The 25,362-nt window shown below is 41.3% G+C and overlaps 2 protein-coding genes across 5 annotated transcripts in view; one reads left to right on the top strand and one right to left on the bottom strand.

Moving 5' to 3' along the window:
- RTF2 (replication termination factor 2) overlaps positions 1–25,362 on the top strand; it is an 84,854-nt gene that overhangs the window by 29,437 nt on the left and 30,055 nt on the right. The gene's annotated exons all lie outside the window — the stretch shown is intronic.
- On the bottom strand, positions 11,330–23,771 carry LOC149315627 (putative beta-1,3-galactosyl-O-glycosyl-glycoprotein beta-1,6-N-acetylglucosaminyltransferase 7). 4 transcript variants are annotated; one of them, XM_089513777.1, is made up of 6 exons: positions 23,344–23,771; positions 22,784–22,891; positions 21,429–21,511; positions 20,066–21,097; positions 16,959–17,054; positions 11,330–12,801 (listed from the first exon to the last, which is right to left on the bottom strand). In XM_089513777.1, exons 4-6 carry the CDS (start codon positions 21,036–21,038, stop codon positions 12,578–12,580), a joined length of 1,293 nt encoding a protein of 430 aa, XP_089369903.1. In that variant the 5' UTR covers positions 21,039–21,097; positions 21,429–21,511; positions 22,784–22,891; positions 23,344–23,771; the 3' UTR covers positions 11,330–12,577. The 4 variants fall into 4 exon arrangements, with proteins under 4 accessions (XP_089369903.1, XP_089369902.1, XP_089369905.1 ...); XM_089513776.1 differs by lacking the exon at positions 21,429–21,511; XM_089513779.1 differs by lacking the exons at positions 21,429–21,511; positions 22,784–22,891.

Raw genomic sequence — 25,362 nt, 5'->3', positions numbered from 1 at the left:
AACACTGGAGATAATTAAGTCAACACAAGTCTGCTGAAGCCTATTAAACAGAGACAGATATGATACGTTGTTTTCAATGCCAGCAGCAGTCTATTTTGACTATCAGTAAGGTGCATACAGTGAAGTAGATCATCATATTTTTATATCAGAAGTTGTTTTTAAAGCCAAGGGTGGGGGAATCTGGCCCTCCCAATACTTCTGGCCTATGGGTTTCATCAACCATTGTCAGCATATTCAGTGGTGAGGGACAGTGGGAGTTGCAGTTCAACAGCATCTAAAGGCCTCTGGGTCCCTCATCCATGTGTTAAACGTATTGCATTTCATAAAATATTTCTCTACAACACTAAACCTGCAGTCTGCACAAGGTGGGATAAAGCCTCATTAAACACAATAGGACTTAACTTCTGTTCTGAATAGGTGTGTACAGAATTGCATTGTAACTTTTTTTTAAAATGAAGAATTACTGTTCAGAAAGGTGTTCAAAGATATTCCTGTTAACCCAGTGTTTGTGTGTGTGCATGCATGTGTGCTGATTGAATTTTAAAGTACATTTTGTAGTAGCTGAAATGTAACATGGTTCGTTCAAAAACATTTAGCTTGATTTTTTAAAAAAGATGTTGAATTAGATTTCTTTGGTATGGGATTTCTTGATTAAAGTACTTGTAGCACATTAGGAATCAACATTTATATTTCTGATTTATCTGGTTAATGACTTGCATTTCTTTAAGGAGACTAGGATAAGTCTGGATTTATATGTGGTCCTTGGAAAATATTTGTGCAGCCTGCTTATTCTTGCTTATGTGCTATGTTTTTGGCTGCCTTGATTGACTTCATTAAGCCTTCTCTATTTGGCAGATGAAGTTTGGAGTTTGGTTATATTAAATGGCACACATCTCCTTCCTGCCAATGGTGTTGAATTCAGAAACCAGTTTAGTGATATGCCTGCTACATTTGGTTTATGGTGGTGGATTTTCTTGGAAGGATACGTCCAAATTGCCATCGAACTATGATTGAACTCCAGATGTAGAGGTGTCTTCCCTTTTCCATAGACATTAATGGCTCCTGTTAATGCATTTGTATGAATTTTATGAAATTGCAGTTGAGAAAAATGTTGATTAAGGCAAAACCTGCTCTCCAACCTCTGACATTCAATTCTCTTATGTATCCTATCATTAGAAGGAGAAAGGCAGCTTCTTCATGCAGCAGATGATAGTGGTAATCATTTGACCTTTTCTCCAGAGTTCTTGACAGGGCAGGGCTGGGCTCTCTTGCAGCGCAGATCTTTCTGTGCCATACGACCTGTCTTGCACTCTCTAAACTATTCTGTTATTTTCAGATACAGTGGATGATACTGTTTCTTCACCAGTGTTAAGTCAAGTTCAGTTCCCAGACCAGTACATGTCTGCATGTGCAATGTGTGTGTGTGTGTGTGTGGGGCTATCTTGTCCTTTGTCCCAAGCAGTTTTTTTTTAACTAGCACAAATGGGAAGGCTTTTCTCACTCTCTGTACTCAGCTGTGTCCAGAAGTGAAGCCTTGAAGACCACTGCCATATTGCAGAAATAATGCACTTTAAATGTCATGGCTTCATCCTCTGGAATCCTGGGATTTGTAGTTTGTTGTGGCATTATCTGACAGAGAAGGCTAAATATCTCACAAAACTAAAAATCCCAGGATTCCTTAGCATTGAGCCATGGCAGTTAAAAGTTGTATCAAATTTCATGCTGTAGTGTAGGTATAGCCTTAGCCTGTAGAAATCAAATTAGTTAACCGGTGTGTGTGTGTGTGTTTCGGTCTGCTTTTGTTTTTCTTAAATATTCTCTAGTGCATCAGGGTGTGACACTGGGCTGCAAGTAGAAATTTTGGATATATAGTGAGGAGGGAGGCAAATGACATTTATATCCATTTACATCCATCCAAAGGAGGCAGCTTTGCAGTAACCACCACCAGAATCCCTGTTGAAGACATCATTGCCCAGGTGGAATCTGCCCTCCATCATCTCCCAGAGGAGGAAGCAGAAAAGATAAGAGGGGAAACAGCAAGGATTCTGCACAAGGCAACATAACCAAAAAGGAAAGAAAAGCCATCAAGGACCTCAATTCGGATCCAGAAATTATCATTCAGTGGACAAAGGCAGTGCCACAGTAATCATGAATACTGAACAATACAAACAAAAAATCAAGGAACTCCTGGATCTTACAACATACAAAAAGCTGAAACAAGACCCAACCAGCAAAATCACCAGAAAAAGTAACACCCTGATCAAAAACTCCTCAATTCAGCCAACCGCAAGACAAAGTTTGTACAAAACTGAGGCTCTCCCACCAAGACTCTATGGACTTCCCAAGATCCACAAGGATTCCATTCCACTGCGACACATAGTGAGTGCTATTGGATCCCCCACATATGACTTGGCCAAGTTTCTGGCCACACAATTACAAACCCATATAGGGCAGACTTCCCACTACACCAAGGACTCAACTCACTTCATAGGAAAAATCAAGAACCTAGAACTAAAACCTGGCGACATTTTAATCAGCTTTGATGTGGTCTCCCTGTTCACCAAAGTCCCCATAATGGACACCATGACACTCATCCAACAGATTTTTCCAGAAGACATCACAGCCCTGTTCGAAGATTGCCTCACCACAAGCTGTTTCCAGTGGGACAATGGATTCTACGAACAGAGAGATGGAGTAGCAATGGGAAGCCCTCTAAGCCCGGTGATAGCAAATTTTTACATGGAACACTTTGAAAAGCAAGCCCTGGAAACAGCATCGAAAAAGCCCACAACTTGGTTCCAATACATGGATGACACCTTCACCATCTGGAGCTACGGAGAAGAAGACCTGGCTATATTCCTGAACCATCTGAACAACATCCACCCCAACATCCAATTCACTATGGAAAAAGAAAAGGAAGGAACACTGCCATTTTTGGATATCCTAGTCATCCGCAAAGCGAATCTACGTTTGGGTCACACAGTATACCGAAAATCCACACATACAGACCGATACCTGCACAAGAACTCCAACCATCACCCAGGACAAGAAAGCAGCACAATCAAAACACCGGTAGACCGAGCAAAACGCATCTGCGAACCCCACTTCTTGGAAGATGAACTGAAGCGCCTGGACTGGGCTCTACAGCCCAATGGTTATTCCAGCTCAGACATCAGAAGGGCTGCCAGGCCCAGGAAAATCCAAAGAAATGAAGACAAGCAGCCACCCAAAGGGAAGGTATTTTTACTATACATCAGAGTAGTCACAGAATAGGCAAAGTGGTGAGGAAGCACAACCTGCAAATGGTTTACAAACTGACGAAGAAAATCCAGCAAATGCTTCGCTCAGCCAAGGACCAGAGAGACCCTCTCACAGTTGCAGGAAGAGTTTAGCGCATACCATGCAGCTGTGGACAAGTCTCCATAGGGACCACCAAATGCAGTGTGCAAACAAGAATCAAGGAACACGAGAGACACTGCAGACTGGGCCAGCCAGAAAAATCAGCATTGGCAGAACATGCCACAAACCATCCTGGGCATAAAATACTATTTGAGAACACCGAAGTTCTGGACCATGCCAACAACTATCAGGTCAGGATGCAGAGGGAAGCCATTGAAATCCACAAACACCTGGACAATTTCAACCGGAAAGAAGAAACCCTTAAAGTGAACAAAATTTGGCTACCAGTCCTGTGGAATAGCAAAATAAGGACTCAGCAAATGCAAATGGGAAACCATTCAGAGTCAGGGGCTTTCCCAGCAGATAATGATCACCAATTAGCAGACATTAATCCTCGTTTGCATTAGCCTCCCAGCCTGAGGCCAGCTGTCAACACAGAACAATGCACATGCAAATCACTCCTGCATTCCCAGGCTCACACAGTATATATACACCCAACTTTTTCCAGGCAAAGCATTCTCTGAAGATGCCAGCCACAGATGCTGGCGAAACGTCAGGAAGAAACTTTTCTGGAACATGGCCACATAGCCTGAAAACCCCACAAAAAACTAAAGACATTTATATCATTTATTTTCATACACACACACACACAGATGGGAATTCTGGTCCAGCAGTTGCCAATGTCAGTATGGCCACTTACTTTTGCAAGAAAATGAAAATCTAGACCATCATGTTGATGGATGCTTTGCAAGTCTAGTAGTGATTGTTTTAATAGTTTCACTTCGGTATTTTCCATTGTTCTAAATTCTTGACCCTGAAACTAACTACTGTATTGTGAGTCCTACAGTGGCTAGTGTAGGAAAGTTAGCATTATAGCCACTTATGTGAAGAAACATGTTGGTGAGATAAACGTAATTGATACTTTAAGGAAATTATGGTAAAAGTTAATTCCACATTACTGTCACAGATCAGAAAAATCCCCACCTGCAATAATAGCTTCCATCCAGTTTCCATAGTTTGAATCCAGTCAAATTGCTTCTGACATCAGTTGTCTGTCCTGAAGAAAATACTTTCCTAATTAAGTACTTTCCTGATTCAGTATTGTATGAAGTACAGAATTTTCCCGTATTAATATTCTAGGCTGGGGAGGAACAAAACCTCTTTTTGAGACACTAGAGAGGGATAAGTATAGAGATTAGTTTCTTAAATAAATAGTGGAGTAGATTACCAGGCCAGAGGTTAGAGGCTATTTAAAATTAAGTCTGTTGCCAAGAAAATTCTCAGTGCTGTGGGAAAAAAATGTAATGACATATTCTGATGACCTTCTTGTTAAGCCATAGGTCAGCACAACAGCATACTTGCTTACTCTGGTGGGAAACCTCAGTCCATCTACTTTTTGATACATCTGGTGTAGTCAAATCAGGCTCTTTGGTTAACACTGAGACTTCTCAAAGCTCTGAAAAGAGACTAGATGAATGGAGTATAGGGTGTGTATATATGTGTGTGTGTGTGTATGTGTAATTAACAATTTGTAAGCCGCTCTGATAGCCTTTTGGCTGAAGAGCGGGGTATAAATAAATAAATATTTTTTAATATTATTATACATTATTCATGTCAGTTGATACTGTGGCTCAGATTTTCTGCCTATAGAAGTGAAACAAGCTTCACTACTGTGTACAGCTTTGAAGGCATTAATAATTAGTAAATATTTTTCTGTGTTTGTCAAGAATGAAAATTTATCCAATTGAGAAATGATGTTTGTAGAAGACGTAGGAATTCATTATAATAGCATTCCTCTGTAACTACTGTACATTGATGTCGATGTAAAAATGGACAAAGTATTTTCCCTTCATAATCTCATAGAATCATAGAGTTGGCAGAGACCACAAGGGCCACCCAGTCCAACCCCTGCCATGCAGGAAATCTCAATCAAAACATCCCTGAGAGATGGCCATCCAGCTCTGCTTAAAGACCTCCAAAGAAGGAGACTCCACCACATTCCGAGGGAGTGTGTTCCACTGTCGAACAGCCCTTACTGTCAGGAAGTTCTTCCTAATGTTGAGGTGGAATCTCTTTTCCTGTAGCTTGCATCCATTGCCCTGAGTCCTAGTCTCTGGAGCAGCAGAAAAGAAGCTAGCTCCCTCCTCAATATGACATCCCTTCAAGTATTTAAACAGGGCTATCATATCACCTCTTAACCTTCTCTTCTCCAGGCTAAACATCCCCAGCTCCCTAAGTCGTTCTTCATAGGACATGGTTTCCAGAACCTTCACCATTTTAGTCGCCCTCCTTTGGACACGCTCTTGTTTCTCAAGGTCCTTTTTGAATTGTGGTGCCCAGAACTGGACACAGTATTCCAGGTGGGGCCTGACCAAAGAAGAATAGAGTGGCACTATTACTTCCCTTGATCTAATTCTAGACACTATACTTCTATTGATGCAGCCTAAAATCGCATTGGCCTTGTTAGCTGCCGCATCGCACTGTTGACTCATGTTCAACTTGTGGTCTACTTGGACTCCTAGATCGCTTTCACTTGTTGTCTCCTTAAGCCAGGTGTCCCCCATCCTATATCTGTGCATATCATTTTTCCGCTCTAAGTGCAGTACAGTGGATCCTTGTTATACGCTGGGGTTTGGTTCCAAGATCCCCCGTGTATAACAAAATCTGTGTATGCTCAAGTCCCATTAAGTTTAATGACATAGCAAAATGGTGTCCCTAATAAAAAATGGAACATCAAGGTAAATTTATACCTTTTTGGAACATTTTCAAACCGTGTATGCTTAAATCCGTGTATAAAAAATCAGTGTATAAGAAGGGCCAACTGTACCTTACATTTCTCCGTGTTGAAATTCATTTTGTTAGCTGTGGCCCAGCTTTCTAGTCTATTCAGGTCATTTTGAATTTTGATCCTATCCTCTGGGGCAGGGGTCGACAACCTCTGGCCCACGGGCCAGATGTGGCCCGCGGAGGCCTTTGGTCTGGTCCCTGGCTGCTGCCGCCGCTACTGCCAATTGCGGCTTTTCGCCGCACTGGGCGCCGCCATTTTTTGCCCAAAATGGCAGCAAAGTCTCGCGTGACCATCCCCACCAGCGCCCAGAGGCGAAGTCTCACGCGAGACTTTGGCCTCCAGGAGGCCCGCTACGGCCACCGGAGCCCTCGAAGAGGGCTCCGGCGGTGGCAGCGGGCCTCTGGGAGGCCCGATGCTGTCGCTGGGGTCCTCCAAGAGGCCCGTTGCCGCTGCTGGAGCCCTCTTCGAGGGCCCCAGCAACGGCAGAAGGGCCGGCAAACAGGAGGAGGCCTGCAGCACTGGCGGCCCCTGCCGGCTCCTTTGCTGGCCTCTGACGGGGCCTGGGGCCCAGACAGGGGTCGGCAAGGAGGGGGAGGCCTCCAGCGCTGGTGGCCCCCACCGGCTTTTTTGCTGGCCTCTGATGGGGCCTGGGGCCCCGTCAGGGGCCGGCAAAGAGGGGGAGGCCTCCAGCGCTGGTGGCCCCCGCCGGCTCTTTCCCGGCCTCTGACAGGGCCTGGGGCCCCGTCAGGGGCCAGCAAAGAGGAGGAGGCCTGGCCCCCAGAGGGTGGAAGCTCCGCCCCTGGCATGCGGCTCCACCCCGGAGGGTGGAAGCTCCACCCCCGGCATGCAGCTCCGCCCCCCGGCTTCGGCCCCCCAGTTGTCGGAGGGACAGCAACCTGGCCCCTGGCTCAAAAAGGTTGCCTACCCCTGCTCTGGGGTATTAGCTATTCCTCCTAATTTGGTGTCATCTGAAAATTTGATAAGTATGCCCCCAATTCTGTCATCCAAGTCATTGATAAAGATGTTGAATAACACTGGCCCCAGGACAGACCCCTGTGGGACCCCACTGGTCACTTCTGTCCAGGATGAAAAGGAGCCATTGTTGAGCACCCTTTGGGTTCGGTCAGTCAACCAATTACAAATCCATGTAACAGTTGCCTTGTGTAGCCCACATTTTACAAGCTTGTTTGCAAGAAATGTCATGGGGAACTTTGTCAAAGGCCTTACTGAAATCAAGATATACTATATCCACAGCATTCCCTTCATCTACCAAGTTGGTAATTTTATCAAAGAACAAGATAAGATTTGTCTGGCATGACTTCTTTCTCTGAAACCCGTGTTGACTTTTTGTGATTATGGCATTGCCTTCTAGATGTTCACAGACTCTCTGGCGGGTTACAGACCGCCGAAAAGCAGCGGCCTGCACCCGCCCCTTTCCCTGCCGGAAAGCGGCAGCCGCTGAGGCCCCGATCCGCCGCTTTCCAGGCTGCGGGGAAGCGGCAAAAGGCCCCTTCCCCGCAGCCTGGAAAGGGGTGTCCTTGGGGCTTCAAGCCCCAAGGACATCCTGCGGCGGCGGGGAGGAGGAGAAAGGGGCCGCTTGGCTCCTTTCTCCTCTGCATCGTTGGGCGCAGCCATCTGAAGCCTGCACCCAGCGACGCAAACGGCAAAAGGAGCTCCATTTCGGAGCTCCTTTTGCGGCCGGGAAAGGGGCGCACTATTCGCCCTGGCGCGGCGTGACGTTGTAATGGCGGCGGCCGTGTGGAATGTCCGCCGCCATTTTGTGCCCGCCCCGCGCGTGCTAGGGTTGGGGGCGTCCGGAAAGGACACCCATTGTTTATCTGCTCCAGAATATTTCCTGGTACTGATGTCAGACTGACTGGACGATAATGTTGGGACCCTCTTTTTTCCCCTTTTTGAAGATGGGAACAACGTTTGCCCTCCTCCAGTTTGCTGGGACTTCTCCTGTTCTCCAGGAGTTTTCAAAGATCATTGCCAATGGCTCCGATATTACATCTGACAGTTCTTTTAATACCCTTGGATGTAGGTCATCTGGTCCTGGAGACTTAAATTCATTTAAGTTAACCAGGTATTCCTGTACTATCTCTTTGCTTATTCTGTGCAGAAATTCCCCTATTTTGTCCTCTGCTCCTTTATCCTCAGGTTGAGCACCCTTTGCCTTTTCTGAGAAGACTGAGGCAAAGAAGGTGTTGAGTAATTCTGCCTTTTCTCTGTCCTCTGTTAGCATTTTGCCATCTTCACACAGTGGCCCTACCGTTTCCTCCTCCTTCCTTTTGCTAAAATATTGAGAGATGTAGTATTGTTATTAATAGCTGGTCTATACCATTGAGATGGATCCCCATGGAGAATTTGTGGCTAGTTTTATTATACAGTTTTTACAAAGCAATGGATCTAATTGCAAACTCAAGGCTAGCAGTGGAGTTTGAGGAATCATTTTTCAGAAAAAACAGACGAATTATTATTATTTGAAGGCTGCATTCAGTTTCCTGTTCAAGGGTTGAAAACAAGATGCTTATCTGCTACATATTCTCTTCTGGGCTTCAGTGCTGCAATGATTATGTACAGCATTGTTGGAAAAGATTTGGTTGTCCAATTTTCTGATTTTTGTCCATTGTTCTAGCCAGAATAAAATGACAGTCTGAGCTTCCTCTATCAGGATTCTGTGATGTTGAAAGATGCAGTGAATGTATAGGGCTATGCTTGAGTAACTCCAGTTGATTTCACTAAGCCCACTTGTCCACATTTTACAGATTGTGTTTGTCCAGTTTTGATTTTCTTAAATAAACATTCTGTAGGGCTTCAGATTGTAAAACTGCCCTGGATTACAGGTAGAAACCAGATTTTCAGACAAAACGTTTATATTTGTATAATTGGCATATAATGTTCATATTTGGGTTGTGAGTTTGCATAGGACTGAGGTGCATAGGGAGGGAATTATTAAGTGGAAAGTATTTGCTTCTGTTGATTTGTTCATAAAATAAAGGCTCTGTCTATGAAGGCAAACCTTTTGAGAGTTTTTTTTACATCTAACTTTGTTGAGAGATTGTTATAGCTCTCCTAGAGTAAAAATGGTAGTTGGGCTTTCTTTTTCTGAGCATTCTCTGTTACAGACCATATAGTTCAATCTTGGCTGAGACACTTTATCTCCTGCTTAAAAGAATATGTACATCAGGTAAATGGGATGCAGCAGATGATAGACTTGCATCTTTTGAGACTGCTGACTGGGGGTGAATGGAGCTAGCCATTTCTGAAATAGCATAGAAAACAGCATATATAACCGTTTCCTCTACACTACTAGTTTTCTATTTTCAGGGAGAGATTTATCAAGTAAGCATACCCAAAAATAGTTTTATACACCTCCAGTCTGGAGTGATACTGCCTATTCTAGAACTTAAGTCCTCAGTCTCTATCGGTGTGGCTTTAGCTGCATGACACTCACAAAAATAGAACTAGCTATTGTAAAAACATTGACTTAAACTGCAAAAACTAACTTAAAACAGGGATGGCAGTGTTCGGCAGCTTTGGAGGATGTGGGAGAGAGTGTCCTTGGCTTGAGGACCAGAACTATATTTTATCACACAGCTTGGATCCTTTATAATTGGTTGGTGGTATTTACCATATTGGAATTTCAGTTTTGGAGTATATAGGCATGAATATCACTGGGGCATTTATTATAACTTTCAGAGAGATATAACAATAATAAATTGAACCCATCTGCTTCTCACCTTCCAAAAGAATTTTCTATTCCTGTCCAAATAAAACTGAAAATTTTTTCCAATGCTGACATTGACATTTGTTACCACATGTCCATGAACCTCCAGTTGGGCGTTCCTTTCCCCATATTTTTAAATTAAATAAAAAAACAACAGCAAACCATCACATACATTCTTTAAAAAGTATGAGTGCATTATATTTTCTGTATTCACAAAAACAAAAAGATTTGTGTGTTCAATATAGGTCTTGCCTTTTGCCGGGAGAAGGGGGTTGCTGACAGTAGGAAATGATTAACTTTCACAATTGTTTAATACAGGGGTCGGCAACCTACGGCCCACGGGCTGCATGTGCCCCGCTGAGCCGTTGGGACTGGCCCCTGCTCAGTCCTGCCACCGATTGCTGCCGCCAAAGGCCCCATAGGGCCTTTGGCCTCTCGCGGAAGTGCGCGGGGCCTTTGGCAGCGGGCAAGGGGGCAAAGGCCCTACGCGCGGGCCTCTCACGCAGCCGTGCGGGGCCTGGGGCCTCTCGTGCAGCCACGTGGGGCCTTGGGCCTCTCGCGCAGCTGCGCTGGGAGGAGGAGGAGGAGGGAGGAAGGAAGGAAGGAAGAGGAGGAGGAGGGAGGAAGGAGCAGGAGGAGGAGGGAGGAAGGCAGAGGAAGAGGAGGAGGAGGAAGAAGAAGAAGAGGAGCAGGAGGAGGATGGTGATGGTGATATTGATATGAGCCAGCTTCAGAGGCACGGCCAATGTAAGTTGCTGTGATTTTTACAAACTCATGCGCAGTAAAGAAAAACCACAGTCCCTTGACCAAGTACACACTTCTGAGAAGTACACTTGGTGCAAGAACTGTGAAACCACCTTGACATGTTCAATATGCATAGCCATGTGAACCCATGTTCAGTGTGAAACCCAAAGAGTTTTGTTATGCAATAAGCCTCTGAAATACGCAAGAGGCCATCTTAAGTAAAGCCATGTTCAGTGCCCAAATGTGCTGTTTGGAATGGGAGGAGGGGGCGTTGGCCAGAAAGGGAAGTCCATTTCTGCCATCTGTCTAGGAATAATGCCCAAATGTCCTCCATTTTGATCATGCCTAAGAAACATGCATTTATATTAACATTTTTAAAAAATAATCAAATTTTTTCGCATGTCCTCCATTTTTAAAAATGTGTCCTACATTTGAAAATGTTGTCCTATATTATTTATTTATTTATTTATTTATTTTTGCTTCCCCCCCCCCCCCCCCGGTTGTCTGGGGGACACCAACCCGGCCCCTGGCTCAAAAAGGTTGCCTACCCCTGGTTTAATACATCTTCAACCTCTCCATTCAACAACATAGACATTAATGTATATACTGGCTTACAATAGGAAGTGGTTTTTTGTTTGTAATTTATTCTCTTAGTAAGCCTTCTTATAAACTTTGAGTCCAAATTCAATGCAATTTTGATGTTCAGCTGAAATGTAAAGTATTATGCTATATCTGTATTTGTTGTTCAATCCCTTTACATCTCTTTTCAGTTTAATATGAGAGCTAGTATAGTGTACTAGTTAGAGGGTTGGACTATGATTCTGGAGCCCTCAGTTGTTGTTAGACTGCACTTTTAAGCATTTTTTTGCAATTACTTGTAGCTATGTTAGGAAGGGCTGATGGGAGTTGTAGTCTAACATCAACTGGGAGTTGACAGCCCATCTGAAGTGTGGCCAGTCTACCATTTGGTTATAATGATGCATATATTTGCAAGAGCAAGATTTGTATTAGGAGACAATTTTTTAAAAATCATATGTGGATTTTTTAATTAAAATCTACCACTTCTGAAATGGTGCATACATGTGAATGCCATATGTACGGTACAGACTCATGTATACCTCTAGAAATTTTTGTCAAAAAATTGACCCCAAAAAGCTGGATTCACTTATCCATGGATCAGTGTAAGTAGTGTATTTTCACTCTTCTTCTCTGAGTAGAGTGGCAGAAGGTAAGAGCTTAGTTCATCATGGGAGCACCCAAAAGAAGCACCAACCTCCTCTACTCTTTCCACCATGATGCTGCTTCTGGCCTTTTTGAATACTTGGGTAGGAAAATGGCAATGGTGGCACCTCTTTGGTGCTTCACCTCAAAAGAGTGCCAAGAGGAATTGGGCTTAGAAGGATCTGAATAAGACATTTCTGATTGAAGATAGTAACCTTTGTCCTTTATATCCTTTGTTGCATGCCCCTAAATTGTATCCTCGACTTATCCACAAGTCATATTAAAATCCATAATTTTGGCCCCAAAACTTGTCCTCGACTTATACATGAGGTCGACTTATAGTCGAGTATATACAGTACTCATATTCTTAAAATACTGTTCAGCCTTTTAGAAGGCTAGGGCTCCATTTAATCAAAGCAACAATACTTGTTTAATTGGGAAACTGGTCAGCCACACATATGCTCCTTTTGGAATGTTTGAGGGTGGGATGGCTCTAGAGAAGTCAGGATTGATAATGATATCAAATTCAGTCCACAGTGATTCTTTATTCTGTGAAGAGGTTCTTTTATTTTCATTGTTGTTGACCAATGTGATTGCCCAGAATCCACAACTCTTGTTCTTTGGAATGTGTACAGTTGTTTTAATTTAAAAATCAAAAAACTTCCATTTGTTTTGTTTTACCTTCCGGATATTGTTCATGGTTCATTTGGATGTTCACTTTCATGTCCTTGCAAATGCCAGTGTGCTTCTAATGGGACTTCAGCCTGTTGGAGTACTTTCATCCTCAAATGCCTCTCTAGGCATTCCATAACAAGTGGATAAGTTCCTGGCTCAAATTTGTTGGCAAACAGAGCAGAAGAGTCAATAATCCACTTTAAGTCTCCGAGGCCATACACACAAATGTCTCTGACATAATGGCCTGCAAAAGAGAAATTGCAAATTAAAAATGCCTTAATTAGGTACATTCCAGGAAGTGCATGCAGTTCCAGGTGGATATTATACTGTATAACAGAGTGAGAAAAAGTAGCTCTTTGTCTTAAATTAGACCTCATAGCCATGACATACCATCTCTTTCAATGCCTGTAGACTTCCTGTTAGTTTCAACCTTCATTTGCTTTTGATTCCATTCTAGTGACATCTCTTTGTGCCAGATTAATCAAAGTAATATCATGGACATGTTAGGGAAATATGCAGTTTTGGTGGTAAAAGCACCATGGAAACAGTTCTCTCACACTTCCCTTTCCATTGTACATATCACATTTTATTTTGGAATTCTTTGCTCAAGACCCAAATAGGGTATTGCAATACAGAAGTAGGAATAATATCTGTGCAAATGAGAGAATGAATGCATGATTGCATATGGCTGTGAGGATGTGTGTATTTTGTGGGAAGGGCAACTAGCAAGTTTTATTTAGCAACGTGGCTCTCAAATAAAAAAAAAAATGTTCCCTGTTGCTGGTGTAGGTAGGAATAAGATTTTGAAAATTGCATCCAAAGGCAAATTGCAGCATATAGGACATCCCAGTCAATCTTGGTTAGACATGTAAAATTCACATGTGAAATGGGGGAAGAGACAGACATTACCCCCCCCCCCCCATTGAAAAAGAAATGCAAGATAATTGCCCTTTACAGATTGAAATTACATTAGGTACATAAAATGTGTTATGTACAGTCGGCCCTTCTTATACACGGATTTAAGTATACACAGTTTGAAAATGTTCCAAAAAAGTATAAATTTACCTTGATGTTCCATTTTTTATTAGGGACACCATTTTGCTATGTCATTATACTTAATGGGACTTGAGCATACACGGATTTTGTTATACACGGGGGATCTTGGAACCAAACCCCAGCGTATAACAAGGATCCACTGTATAACTTGATTTGTCATGTTTGATATAGCAAATATACATGAAATATTAAACTGATTTGTTTGTTTATTTGTTTTGTGCTTACTAATATACAAGGTCCTTAATTAAGCCCCGAAACCAAAAATTGGGTTGCAACCTCCAGTCCTGGATGGGGTCACACTCTCCTCCAGTGACTGTGTTCGCAGTCTGGGGGTGCTCCTTGACTCATCGCTCCTGATGACAAATCAGGTAAATGCGACGGTCAGGAGCGCCTGCTATCAGCTTCAGCTGATACGCCAGCTGCGCCCTTTTCTGGAAGTAAGGGATCTCGAAACTGTTGTGCACACACTGGTAACCTCACGCCTGGACTTCTGTAATGCACTCTACTTGGGGCTACCCTTGTGCTTGATTCGGAAGCTTCAGCTGGTACAAAATATGGCAGCCAGGCTTGTTTCTGGTACATCTAGGAGGGACCACATTACTCCGGTTCTGAGGTCCCTCCACTGGCTGCCTATTAGCTTCCGGGCCCGGTACAAGGTGTTGGTTATTACCTTTATAGCCCTAAATGGCTTGGGTCCCAGCTATCTCAGGGACCGCCTCCTCCCGTATAATCCTCCCCGCTCCTCTGGGAGGAACTTACTGCAGCCTCTAAAATCTAGGCTTGTGGCGACCTCCCAGAGGGCGTTCTCTGCTGTCGCCCCCAAACTCTGGAACGACCTGCCGGATGAGATCCATCAGTTGACATCATTAAGCTGTCAAGACGGATCTCTTCCGGCAGGCCTTTCCAGATTAACCATCCCGGCCCGGGCTCCCTGATCCCCTCTTTCCTCTCGTGGCCCCATCTTTAGTGATGGTTGAGGATCTCCAGAGGGACACCAGGGTTTTTAGTTTGTTTTAATTATGTTTTATGCTTTGATATTGTGTTTTTAATCTGTCATATTTTTTAATACTTTCTTAAGGAAGGGAGGGATTATAATGTTTTTAATTTTATATTTTACTCTTGTTATATTTACTGTTGTCAACCGCCCAGATTGGTTCGCCACAGGGCGGTATACAAATAATAATAATAATAATAATTATTATTATTATTATTATTATTAATTATGTGAGAATCAAGGGGGGAGGGAGCAGAAGAAAACATCAACATAAGTTTAAAAAAATTATTTCTAGTATCAGATGCTGTGAGAATCAGTGTGGTGTAGTGGCTTAAGCATTGGATTATGATTCTAGAGATAATGGTTTGATTCACTGTTTGAACATTTAAAAACCCACTGCATGACTGGGTCACATCACACACACTCAGCCTCAGAGGATGGCAATGGCAAACCCCCTTTGAAGAAACCTGCCAGGAAAACCCTGGGATAGGTTCAACTTCGATTTGCCATAAATCAGAAATGGCTTGAAGGCACACCACCATCAACAACAACCAGATACTGTTGGCTATACAGTACTTCAGAGGAAGGAACTGACAAAACCACATCTGAGTATTCCTTGCCTAACAAAACCAAATTGTCCTCCATTTTGCCCAGTAGACATAAAACACTCGTTCCCATAAAAATAACTGAGAAAATAAAATCAGAGCCAGGAATTGGAGTAATCTGATGCTATATTCAGGCTAATATTGGGGAATTGGTGCACGCACACCTGATAATGTTCCAAGAATGAGTGCTATATTTGTATCCATTGGTTATCCTGGAAATAGTTTGGACTGGCTCAAACCTGCCTACAGACCACTTTGAGTAGCATTGCCATACACAGTCTTCCATCTACCTGTTACATAGTTCTGAGAAATAATGTGAAGAGGGGAGAAAAATGATCTTTTCCAACTATTTTATTCATCGTTATAAAAGAAATATTCTATAATCAATTTTTATCCATTGTGGGGGAGGCTTCAGAAAAAGCAGGGGCCTTTCCCCCTACGTGTTTACATCTCTAGTCTTTACCAATAGGAGGTACCCTAACATATTCAAAAGAATTTGCCCCTGCTATTTACATCAATAGACTGAAAGCTTTGTGGGATATTTTTGGATCTGAATAATATTTCTTCCTCTTAATTAGCTTAATCAGGAGTTTCCATTTCCTGAGGCATTTCTATCATATATTGTATCTAGTGGTGGGTCAAACCCCATAGTTTGGTATGTACATTTGGGACCAGAATGTGCAAACGTGATCAGGTAGAGTCTGTTTAGGAAAATAAGGCTCTGTTCCTTTGGATTTTGCTAGCCATTCAGTTCTCCTTCTTCAGTTGTGTCCATTTCTGGATCCTTAGAGGAGAGAAAATAAGTTTCCAAAGGAAATGGAGAAGTGATTGCTGATAGTGACTCAATATACTAAAAATTAATCAGGCAACATCTAGTAGCAAGTAACAAATACATTTCTTTACCACTTATTAGTACACTTAAGTGCTCCCAAGTGGTTTACAATGTGTAACCTAATTGCCTCCAACAAGCTGGGTACTCATTTTAGGACCTATGGAAGGATGCAATGCTCAGTTGACCCTGGAGCCTTGCAGGATCGAATTCACAACCTTGTGGCTGTGAAAGGCTGCAGTACTGGCATTTAACTATTGCATCACCAAGGTCCTTTCAACATCTTTCATAAATATAGCTACAGATGTGTTCCATTATTAATGGGAGTTTTTAAAAGAAATAAATGAACTTCTCCCCTGTGACCTTGCTAATACGCAGCGTGATGCAATAGTTAGTCACTGTATCATACTAGGATTGGGGAGACCAAGGTTGAAATTTTCACCCATGAAGCTAACTCATGAAGCTCACTGGGTGATTTTGGAAGTGGCCATCCAGTGTTGCTGACCAGAGAGGAATAGATGGGGCAAAAATAACCATGTACATGACTTAAAAATCCTTCGAGGGAAATAAATAATGATGGCTTTGTAATTACTAATGAGACCTTAACCAAAAATATCTGTTAGACATGTAAATGTATGTTTGTTTTTTATTTTATTTTTTTCTGAATGAATAATGGAGTACATCTTGTGTTTAGGTTCTAAGCACAATATTCAGCTATTTTAGAGCTGAGAAATTGGAACTAGGATGAGCTCAGCTAGTACAATGTTCAGCTCTGCTGCTGTCCAGCTTCTGTTTCACTCAGAATAATTTGGGTCATGTTGGATCATGAATGGAGATTGTACCATCAGGACTTGGCAGATGCCTATGTTTGTGTGTCTTGAACAGAGCCCATGCTGTATTCATTTATATTATATTACCTTTGCAGCCATCATGATATTTTCCTTCATGATCTCTCCACTTGATAGCTCGTATGTTTCCTTCCCACTGTAAATCTGGTGTAGAACCTGGAGCATCTAACAATCAAATTGAAATCAGAGTTAACTGTGATTTTGAAAATATATATGTATAAATATTTGTTTGAATTTATATGCCATCTGTGGGTATCACTACTTATACGGTGACTAATCGTTATGGGTTTTTTTCTATATTAGGGACTTAATTTTCTGGTTGTAGTGTTACTATTTCTTCATTTCACAAGGTAATCACAAAAAGCTATGGAATGCTCTCAAAGATATGAGAGTGCCACTACATATGATTGAAATTTATTATTACAGTAGATGACCAGCATAAAACAATATAAAAGACACATGATAGTCTAATGAGAAATCTGTACTCAATACTGTTAGAACAGAATTCAGAGAAACAAAGGGCACAGGCAAGGCTGCATTCTATCACCCTGTTTGCTCAACTTTTATACAAAACAAAATCATAAAAAAGCAGGGGTTTGACTCAGAAGAAGGATGTGTGGAGACAGGAAGAAGGAACATCAACAATTAAGATATGTGGATGACACAATTTTACTAGTGGAAAACATAATAGACTTTGAACAATTACTAAGGATGATGAAAGAAGAAACTGCAAAGGCAGGCTTGCTGCTGAACATTAAGAAAACAAAAATAATGACCACAGAAGAAGTACAGTGCACTCGCGCCATAGGCAGAAGCCGTGCAACGATAAAAACAATGGTGTGTGTGCCTGTGCGCCCACGCCACAACTGCATGCACGCGCCCCATTGTTTTCCCTTACACAGGGGGGTCCGGAACAGATCCCCTTTGTAAGGAAAGGGCCCACTGTACATTATTCTGCCTAGACAATGAGGAAATCAAAATAAGAGTCCCCATACCTAGGATCAAACATTGATCAGAATGGTGACTGCAGTCAAGAAATAAGAAGATTATGAATGGGAAGGGAAACTATGAAAGAACTAGAAAAGATCCTAAAGAGTGAAGATATATCTCTAAGCACTAAAGTTGAATTGTCCAAGCCATTGTTTTCCCCACCACAACGTATGGATGTGAGAGCTGGACAATAAAGAAAGCAGAAAGAAAGAAAATCAGTTCATTTGAGATGTGCTAGAGAATGGTGCTTAGGATACTGTGGACAGCCAAAACAAACAAACGGGTCCTTGAACAACACAAAGCTGAAATCTTTTTGGTAGTTGAGATGATTAAATTGAAACTGTTGTAATTTGGCTGAATGATGTGAAGGCATAATGAGAAGGTTACTAGAAAAGACAATAATGCTAGGAAAGGTAGGTAGTAGAAATAAAGGAAGACCACACATGCCAGATGGATGAATAATCAGGGAGGTCACAGACATGAATTTGCAGTTACTAATCAGAGCAGTGGAGGATAAGGGATCTTGGAAATGTCTCATCCTTAGGGTCATATGAGTCAGGGTTGACTTGAAGGCAGTTAATGGCAAATATATTGATACTAAATATTCAACAATCCTAGTTCTCTTTATAGAATATTATTCTATAATTGTTGGTAGTGGTGTTTAGTTTAAACTCTACAAAGGAAATAAGACGAGCTGTGATGACTTCATTCTGTTTCTCCTTAATTCTACCCAGTATCTCATTAAGGGTGGGGTTTTGTGAAAATCCTGATTCCTGATATCAAAAAGACATCTGAAAACTTTGCCAAGTATGAGCTTGCATTTTTAAAATCAAGGATGTGGGTTTAAATGGTTCATTGTGAAAGAACCATCAAGGGTGTGATTTAGAAGAGTATAATCATGTCTAGCATGGAAAAACCTCTTCAGTGCATAGCTGTAGCCTAACAAACATCATGACCCCCTGTGATTGCAAGGAGAAGGGCGAAAGGAGTTGTCTAAAAGCAGGAAGCTGCAGTCCCTCAGGGTAATCTGCTTGGGTCTCCATGCCAGGAATAGTTTGGGACCAAAATCAAAAGTTATTTTCTTTCATGTTTGTCATTCTCGTTCTGACACCTCTTTCCTTCACCCTCTCCTCAGTCTTCCTACCTGTCCAATGGGCTGCTTGATCAGATTAGTCTTACAAGAGGTCAGAAATGATAACTAGTAAAGGGATTTTGAAATTATTCTGACAGCTTCATGTGATTCCAAGGTTGAAAATTATCCACTTTTGCATTGACCACTATGGGGATGAATTATGCTGGTTCCACCACAGCTGACACTGTGCTAGTGAGCTGACACATTAGACATGCTCTGGAAGTGACCTTGGATGGGAACCAAACCACTAATCTCAAACCCCTCAGTCTACAGTCAGTGTTTCATATCCATTGATCCTGCACCCACAGATTCAACCTTCCACATCTTGGAAATATATATATATATATATATATATATATATATATATATATATATATATAATCCAAAAAGCAAACTTTGATTTTGCCATTTTATATAAGGGACACAATTTTACTGTTCTATTGTACATAATGGGATTTGAGCATCCATGGAGTTTGGTATCCACTGCGGATCTTGGAACCAAACCCCAGTGGATATTAAGGGCCTAATACTGTATTCTAGAGCTTCAGATCCTTGTTTGGGATAGCCATATCGCCCCCCAAAAAGGAGTTGTCCGAACATATTTGAAATGACACATGCTTCATAGATGTGGTCATAGCCCAGAACCAACTCCCACACTCAGTATTATCTTTTAGGACAAGCTAATATTTAAGTTTTTATTTTAATCAGAAATGAAGAAATCATTGGGAACATTTGTTTGCTATGAACCATTATGTGGGGCACACATAACATGGCTTGTGAAACTTAATAGTGTATACCATGGATGAGAGTGGTTTTAAATTATTATTTTTCTCTTTAAGGGCAAAATGAAATTATCTTGTAAACCTGATACACATTTAAACAGCCCCTTGTTTATCTGTTTGTTTATCTATTTTAACTAAACAGGTTGTGTGAAGTCAGGAAAAACTTTGGAATTAATAATTTGATTTCAATATCAAGCACTATTAATTCAGTATCTCTTGTAAACTGAAAGGCTAAAATGACTGATGAGAGAACTATAGGTAATTCTGCTTACCTGGTAAGCGGTTCAGGGTGACCCAGTAATGCTCATCTGGACTATAGGTGTCCCTTGACCATTCAAGCAAATCTTTTGCACGTGGATCAGTCAGTGTAAACTCTACAAATTTTCTAGTGAGTATGTAGTAGGCACCCCCAAAATATATAGTCAAATTATGTGGTGGCTCCCCTTTCTTATTCTTCGTTGGGTAAACTTTAGACTTTCCTGAATGTACATATTCTTTATAACTCACATGTGTTCGATATTTTATGTGCGGTGGTTGAACAACTCCCGGAGTCATATTTTTACCATTCCATTTGCTTTTAATATATTGAATTAGTTCTTTGTTGGTTTTGATAGGATAATCCTGTCCACACAAATTAATAACATAATTCCATTGATTTTTTGAATGAATCAAATCCTTCATACAGTTGATATCTGCCTGTAATCTGGAAAATCCTCCATAAACAACAGTTTCTCTCTTTGATGCAATAAAAATGTTTCCAAAGCAGTTAACCAGGGTTTCCACAGCCATCTTGTAATCCTCTGGTGACTTTTCATCAATGTGTATACAGTAAATATTCTGAGGCAGATAAATGGCTCTGAGTAATTTAATGAACATATCCAGTTCCTTGTGAATGGTGATGATATATGCCAAAGAGAAGTTCCCTTCTTCTTCTGACAGTGGACTTGTAATGAAGTGGAGTTGCTTCTGGAGTGTTGAGCAATTGCAAGGGGTTTGTGTGCAGGTGAGCATTTCTTTTGTGTGATGATGTTCCTCACATAAATGGCCAATTTGAGGAGCAGCTTTTTTCCCTTGAAAGAGGGCTGAGCAGAGCTCATCTGGATAAGAGCTACATTCTGGTAATTCAAAGAAGGCATCTTGCTCCTCCTTGGGTCTGGTATTCCTTATATAAATAAAGGCAAAGATGAAGATGCACCCCATGATGCATACGTAAAACCCAGATTTTGCTGACTCAAGTAGGTTCATCTTTTGCAATCCAGATGCTTTCTTTTGACCATAGTTCTGTGAAATTACTCTTGTTCTGTCTGAGAGGATGAAAGAGAAAAAGAACAGCAATCAGACTCATTCTGAGGAAGCTTTAATGAGCTATCTTGTTAAAGGGTGGGAGAAAATTTCTCTTTAAGCATACTATTAGATTTCATTCTGTGAACACAGGTGTTCTGAAAGACAGGTTCAGTTGTGTCTTAAGGACTGTCTTGATTTTATAGGTCTGTCATTTAGCATATAGGGTCTGAGTTTTCCCCTTCTCCCAGTTAAAAGCAATTTTAGTTTTTTTTCTGGGCATAATAGATATGATGCTGGAATATGAAGAGTTGAGAGTGAGAGAGTGCAGTTAAAAGCAGGAAATCCTCCCACCCTCTCTCTGAGGACTTTATCTCCTTCTAGTCTGTTGTTCCTGGAACTTTCTTCCCCTACTTGCAGATAGGGACAAGTAGTAGCTGCAAACAGAATGAAAGGGAAGAATAAAAGAAAGCGGGCTAATTTATTTCATTATGATCCTGTCACTTCTAAGTAGCCCTTCAGGGCATAGCTGCAGTTCAGCATTTTTATATACAGTATATTTGATCTAAAAAGCTACTACTAATTTAGATTGCCCCATACACCCCTAACAGAAATTTACAGAAGGCTACTTCTGATCCTAAGTCAGGATGCATAACACTGTTTTGTTACACCTCAAAATGTTGACTTGGTTTTGCTTCCACATCCCCCTTCCCTTGCTGTATCACAAACTATTTATTGTTTTTGGAGGTCAAGGCAGGGTTACTGCTTGAGAAATAGGAATCAAAGCACTACTGGCTATATGGAGCTGCATGCACACTTCTTTAGATTCTGATACTGTTGCACTCTCCTTCTGCATTGTATGCAACATACATTTGGTTTACTGCAATTTTAAGAAGATCTGCCTCCAAGCAGGGAGAAAGTCTGGTAACAAACTGATCATCATAAGTTGGAACCAGAGTCATGCTTAGCGTAAATCTGCTGATCTCAATGGAACTAACTTTGTCGTGATTAATTTGTTCCATTGATTTCAATTGATCTGTTTGATAACGAAATCTCTCAGAGATTGTTCTGCTTGACATACTAGAAGGGGAGCAGGGACTGGTAAGCTGGCTCCATCCATTCCCAGATTCTCACTGGCTTTCTACACATTGAAGGTGAACATCTGCAATATGAGCATCCTCTGTCTGTTAAGGCTTTCCTGGAGATATTAGACTCCTGGAAAAATAGGATTCTGAAGTTTTAAGGAAGGCTGCTTTATAGGCAGTAGCCACTCTTTCTTGCCTTTCATGTATAGAGGGTGAACAGAACAGCAGTGGGTTTGGGGTTAGCTGCTGATCCCCACTCCCCTTTTCATGTTCAGAGCCCATGGACAAAGAGAGCTCACACACAACCACTATAAATTTTGCAGTAGCATGGGTTTTTTTGTTTGTTTGTGCTGATGCTTATAATGAAATCTAAACTGAAGGATTGCTTCATTTTCCCCTTGTTATTTACATTGCTTTAATTAGCCCCAAGAGAGTACTTTTGAATGCATGGTATAAAAATGAAACAAGTTTCAAGTTTGTCCTTCCATATATATATATATTTTTAAACTGACCTGCTGGTCAACATTGCTGGGTCTTTGAGTGCTATTTACATTTACTGTTTCTCGACCTATTTTAGCAAATTTGTTTACTGTTAGGCATTTCTGAATATGTTCTTATACAAACTTGACTTTGTTGAAATGTCCTAAGCTTCTCAATGTACGAGTATGTTTCCTTAGACCTCAGAAGTGAGGTATCCATTCTTGAACGTTTAGATGCTGGATGTATGCAACACTAGAAAACAGATTTAGAAAGGGGAATACTTGGTTAAAATACTTCTGACTACTGTATAAACAAACAATTGCTTGGCATGCATTTAGTTATTATAGCACATGCTTGAAAATTTTATTCAGCTGAAACAATGTTATTATGTAAAATCAAGAATACTATGAATCTGTCATTTTTTAAAATCAATCATTAGTGAATTTCTCATATCATATGATAACAAACACAGTGCAGCATAGTATCAGCACAGTAATATGTACATTTACTTAAATTTTTTCCCATAGACTTTTGTTTTTGGTAGTCTCAAAATCTAAACTTTAATCTAAATCAGTTATATTTTTCAAGCTGCATATTAATTTGATTATCAAGCTTATTAAGCAAAGTATACAAAAAAGGAGAAGAAGAAAGGAACACATTTAGAAATAATGGTTATTTGAAAGAATGAAGCTTATTGTCCTTACTGGCATGTCCAGGATTTCAGGTCGAAAGACTGTCCCTTTCCCAGACTTCATTCTGTTGAAGTCCTTTCTGTGAAGTGCTTGAGGGAAGATGCATCCATTTTGCTGCTCAGCCCTATCTCTCCCTTAGTCATACTGTTCTTCTGTGGGGGCTGCCTGTGCGGGCCTAAGAAAAACATCAGAAAACCATTCCCCATAGAATAGTGTTTGCCTAGAGGCTCATAAGGGATAGGTTTACTATGTAAACATGTACATAGAAGCAAGTATCTTAATATGTGCCTTAAGCATCCGCTCAATCTGCAAATGTTCAGCACTCACATCAGTCGTTGGATGATATGGAGTAGGGGAGGAGGGAGGAAGGGGAGGAGAAAGTCCCTGAAAGGTGGACGCAAGGTTTTCTGAGCAAAACAGAATCACGCGTGCTTTCTGACTGCAGCCTGCTGCCAAGTAACTAACAGAGCCAAGAATAGATTGCATAATGGACATTATGTACACCGTAGTGAGGGTTGTAAATCGCTCTGTGTGGTAGTTATATAGAATAGAAGGGTGGCACTGGTTGCATTGTAGAATCCAAAAGGTTGTGTTAACAGTGATAAGTAATGGGAGAAACCACAACATCATTCTGGATTAGGCAGACCTGTAAGCAGTTTTGTCACAGCACTGTCACTGGGAAACAAATAAGCACAGCAACAAGAGGCAGCAATTTCTGCACATCAATGAAGACTTTTAAAGCTGTTTTCTCATAAATGTCACACAAAAAGTAGTTTGTGTCTCAACATCACTCTTTGCCCACAGAATGAATACAGACGCTCTGAAGTGTTTGAAATTTGTGACCAGCAAAATTTCCAGATCAAAAAATGATGCCTAGATCAAACTGTGTGAATCACAGCCCATCTATTTTTAGTCCTCCTTGAATTCAGCATGAACAGCCAGCCTCTTTATCAGTTTGACCATTTAAAGGAATGGTTGTGGCAGCCTTTACAGAGCAGTTCCTTTGCAAGTGGCATAAGCTAGTCAAAGAGGAACGTATAAAAAGCTGGGGCTTGTGGAAAAACTAAGTGACATCTACATCCAAGGTCACCCCATGGCAGAACAAGAAGTGCAGCCCTTTGGCCCACTGCTTGTCACCAGCATATCACAGGCAGAGTGTAGGGAAATCACATTTTTGGACTCTAACTCCCAGAAGTCCCCAGCCAGCATGGCTCAACAGATAGGAGTATCCTTCTCTGCTGATGACAAAAGAGACTTCCAAAGCTCCTGCTAATGATTTCTGTCATGGTCTGTTCTGCATTGATTTAAAAGCAAAGTGGGATCTGTTCTTAAGCACATTGGCTAGAAAAATTAATTTAATTGTTGTATAATATTTTATCAAAACCCCAACCCAAACGCATTGTTAGGAACACTGATTTTCTAGCAATAAATGGATAGATGATCCCTGATAAATAGGACAGTTGGAGTCTACAGCAGAGTAATGCGAGTTAGGCTGTTATAGATTCATGTTGCTCTTTCGGGGTTTTACATGCATCTTTGAAACCTGTGTTATTTTTTCCTGTACCCAGTTTCTCTCTTTCTCTGAAAGTGCTAGTGTGAAAAAGAAAGGGAGTGGTGGGGGGATTAGATAGTGTATTTCCATTGTTGTAACATGTCAAGACAGACTTGCCAACTCTTTTTTTTAAAAACAACAACACTTTAACTTCCTTATTAGTAATTTAAAGGTATTCGTGGACAGGATTTCACATACATACAGTTGTAATCCACTAGTTCTTCTAAATGGTGTTGAAATAGAAAGTTGTCTGGAGTCATTTTAACTTGAAGGCAGAACACAATACAGCAGCTGTCACAGTGGGAGTGGATGGAGCCTTTCAAGGAAGTAAACTTTTATAATGCCTGTGCAAACTATAGGTGTTTGTAGTTCAATCTTGAGGGAAGATAGTCCTTTGTAATGGTGGTGATTGCATTAATGGTTAATGAGACATGGGGCAAAGCTCACTGATAGAGCGTGTTCTTTGCCTGATGGCTATC

This window comes from Sceloporus occidentalis, unplaced genomic scaffold, assembly GCF_023333645.1.
Source record: "Sceloporus occidentalis isolate IW3139 unplaced genomic scaffold, rSceOcc1.0.p SCAF_3, whole genome shotgun sequence".
NCBI classification, from domain to species: domain Eukaryota; kingdom Metazoa; phylum Chordata; class Lepidosauria; order Squamata; family Phrynosomatidae; genus Sceloporus; species Sceloporus occidentalis.
This window is presented reverse-complemented; position numbering and strand designations above follow the sequence as displayed.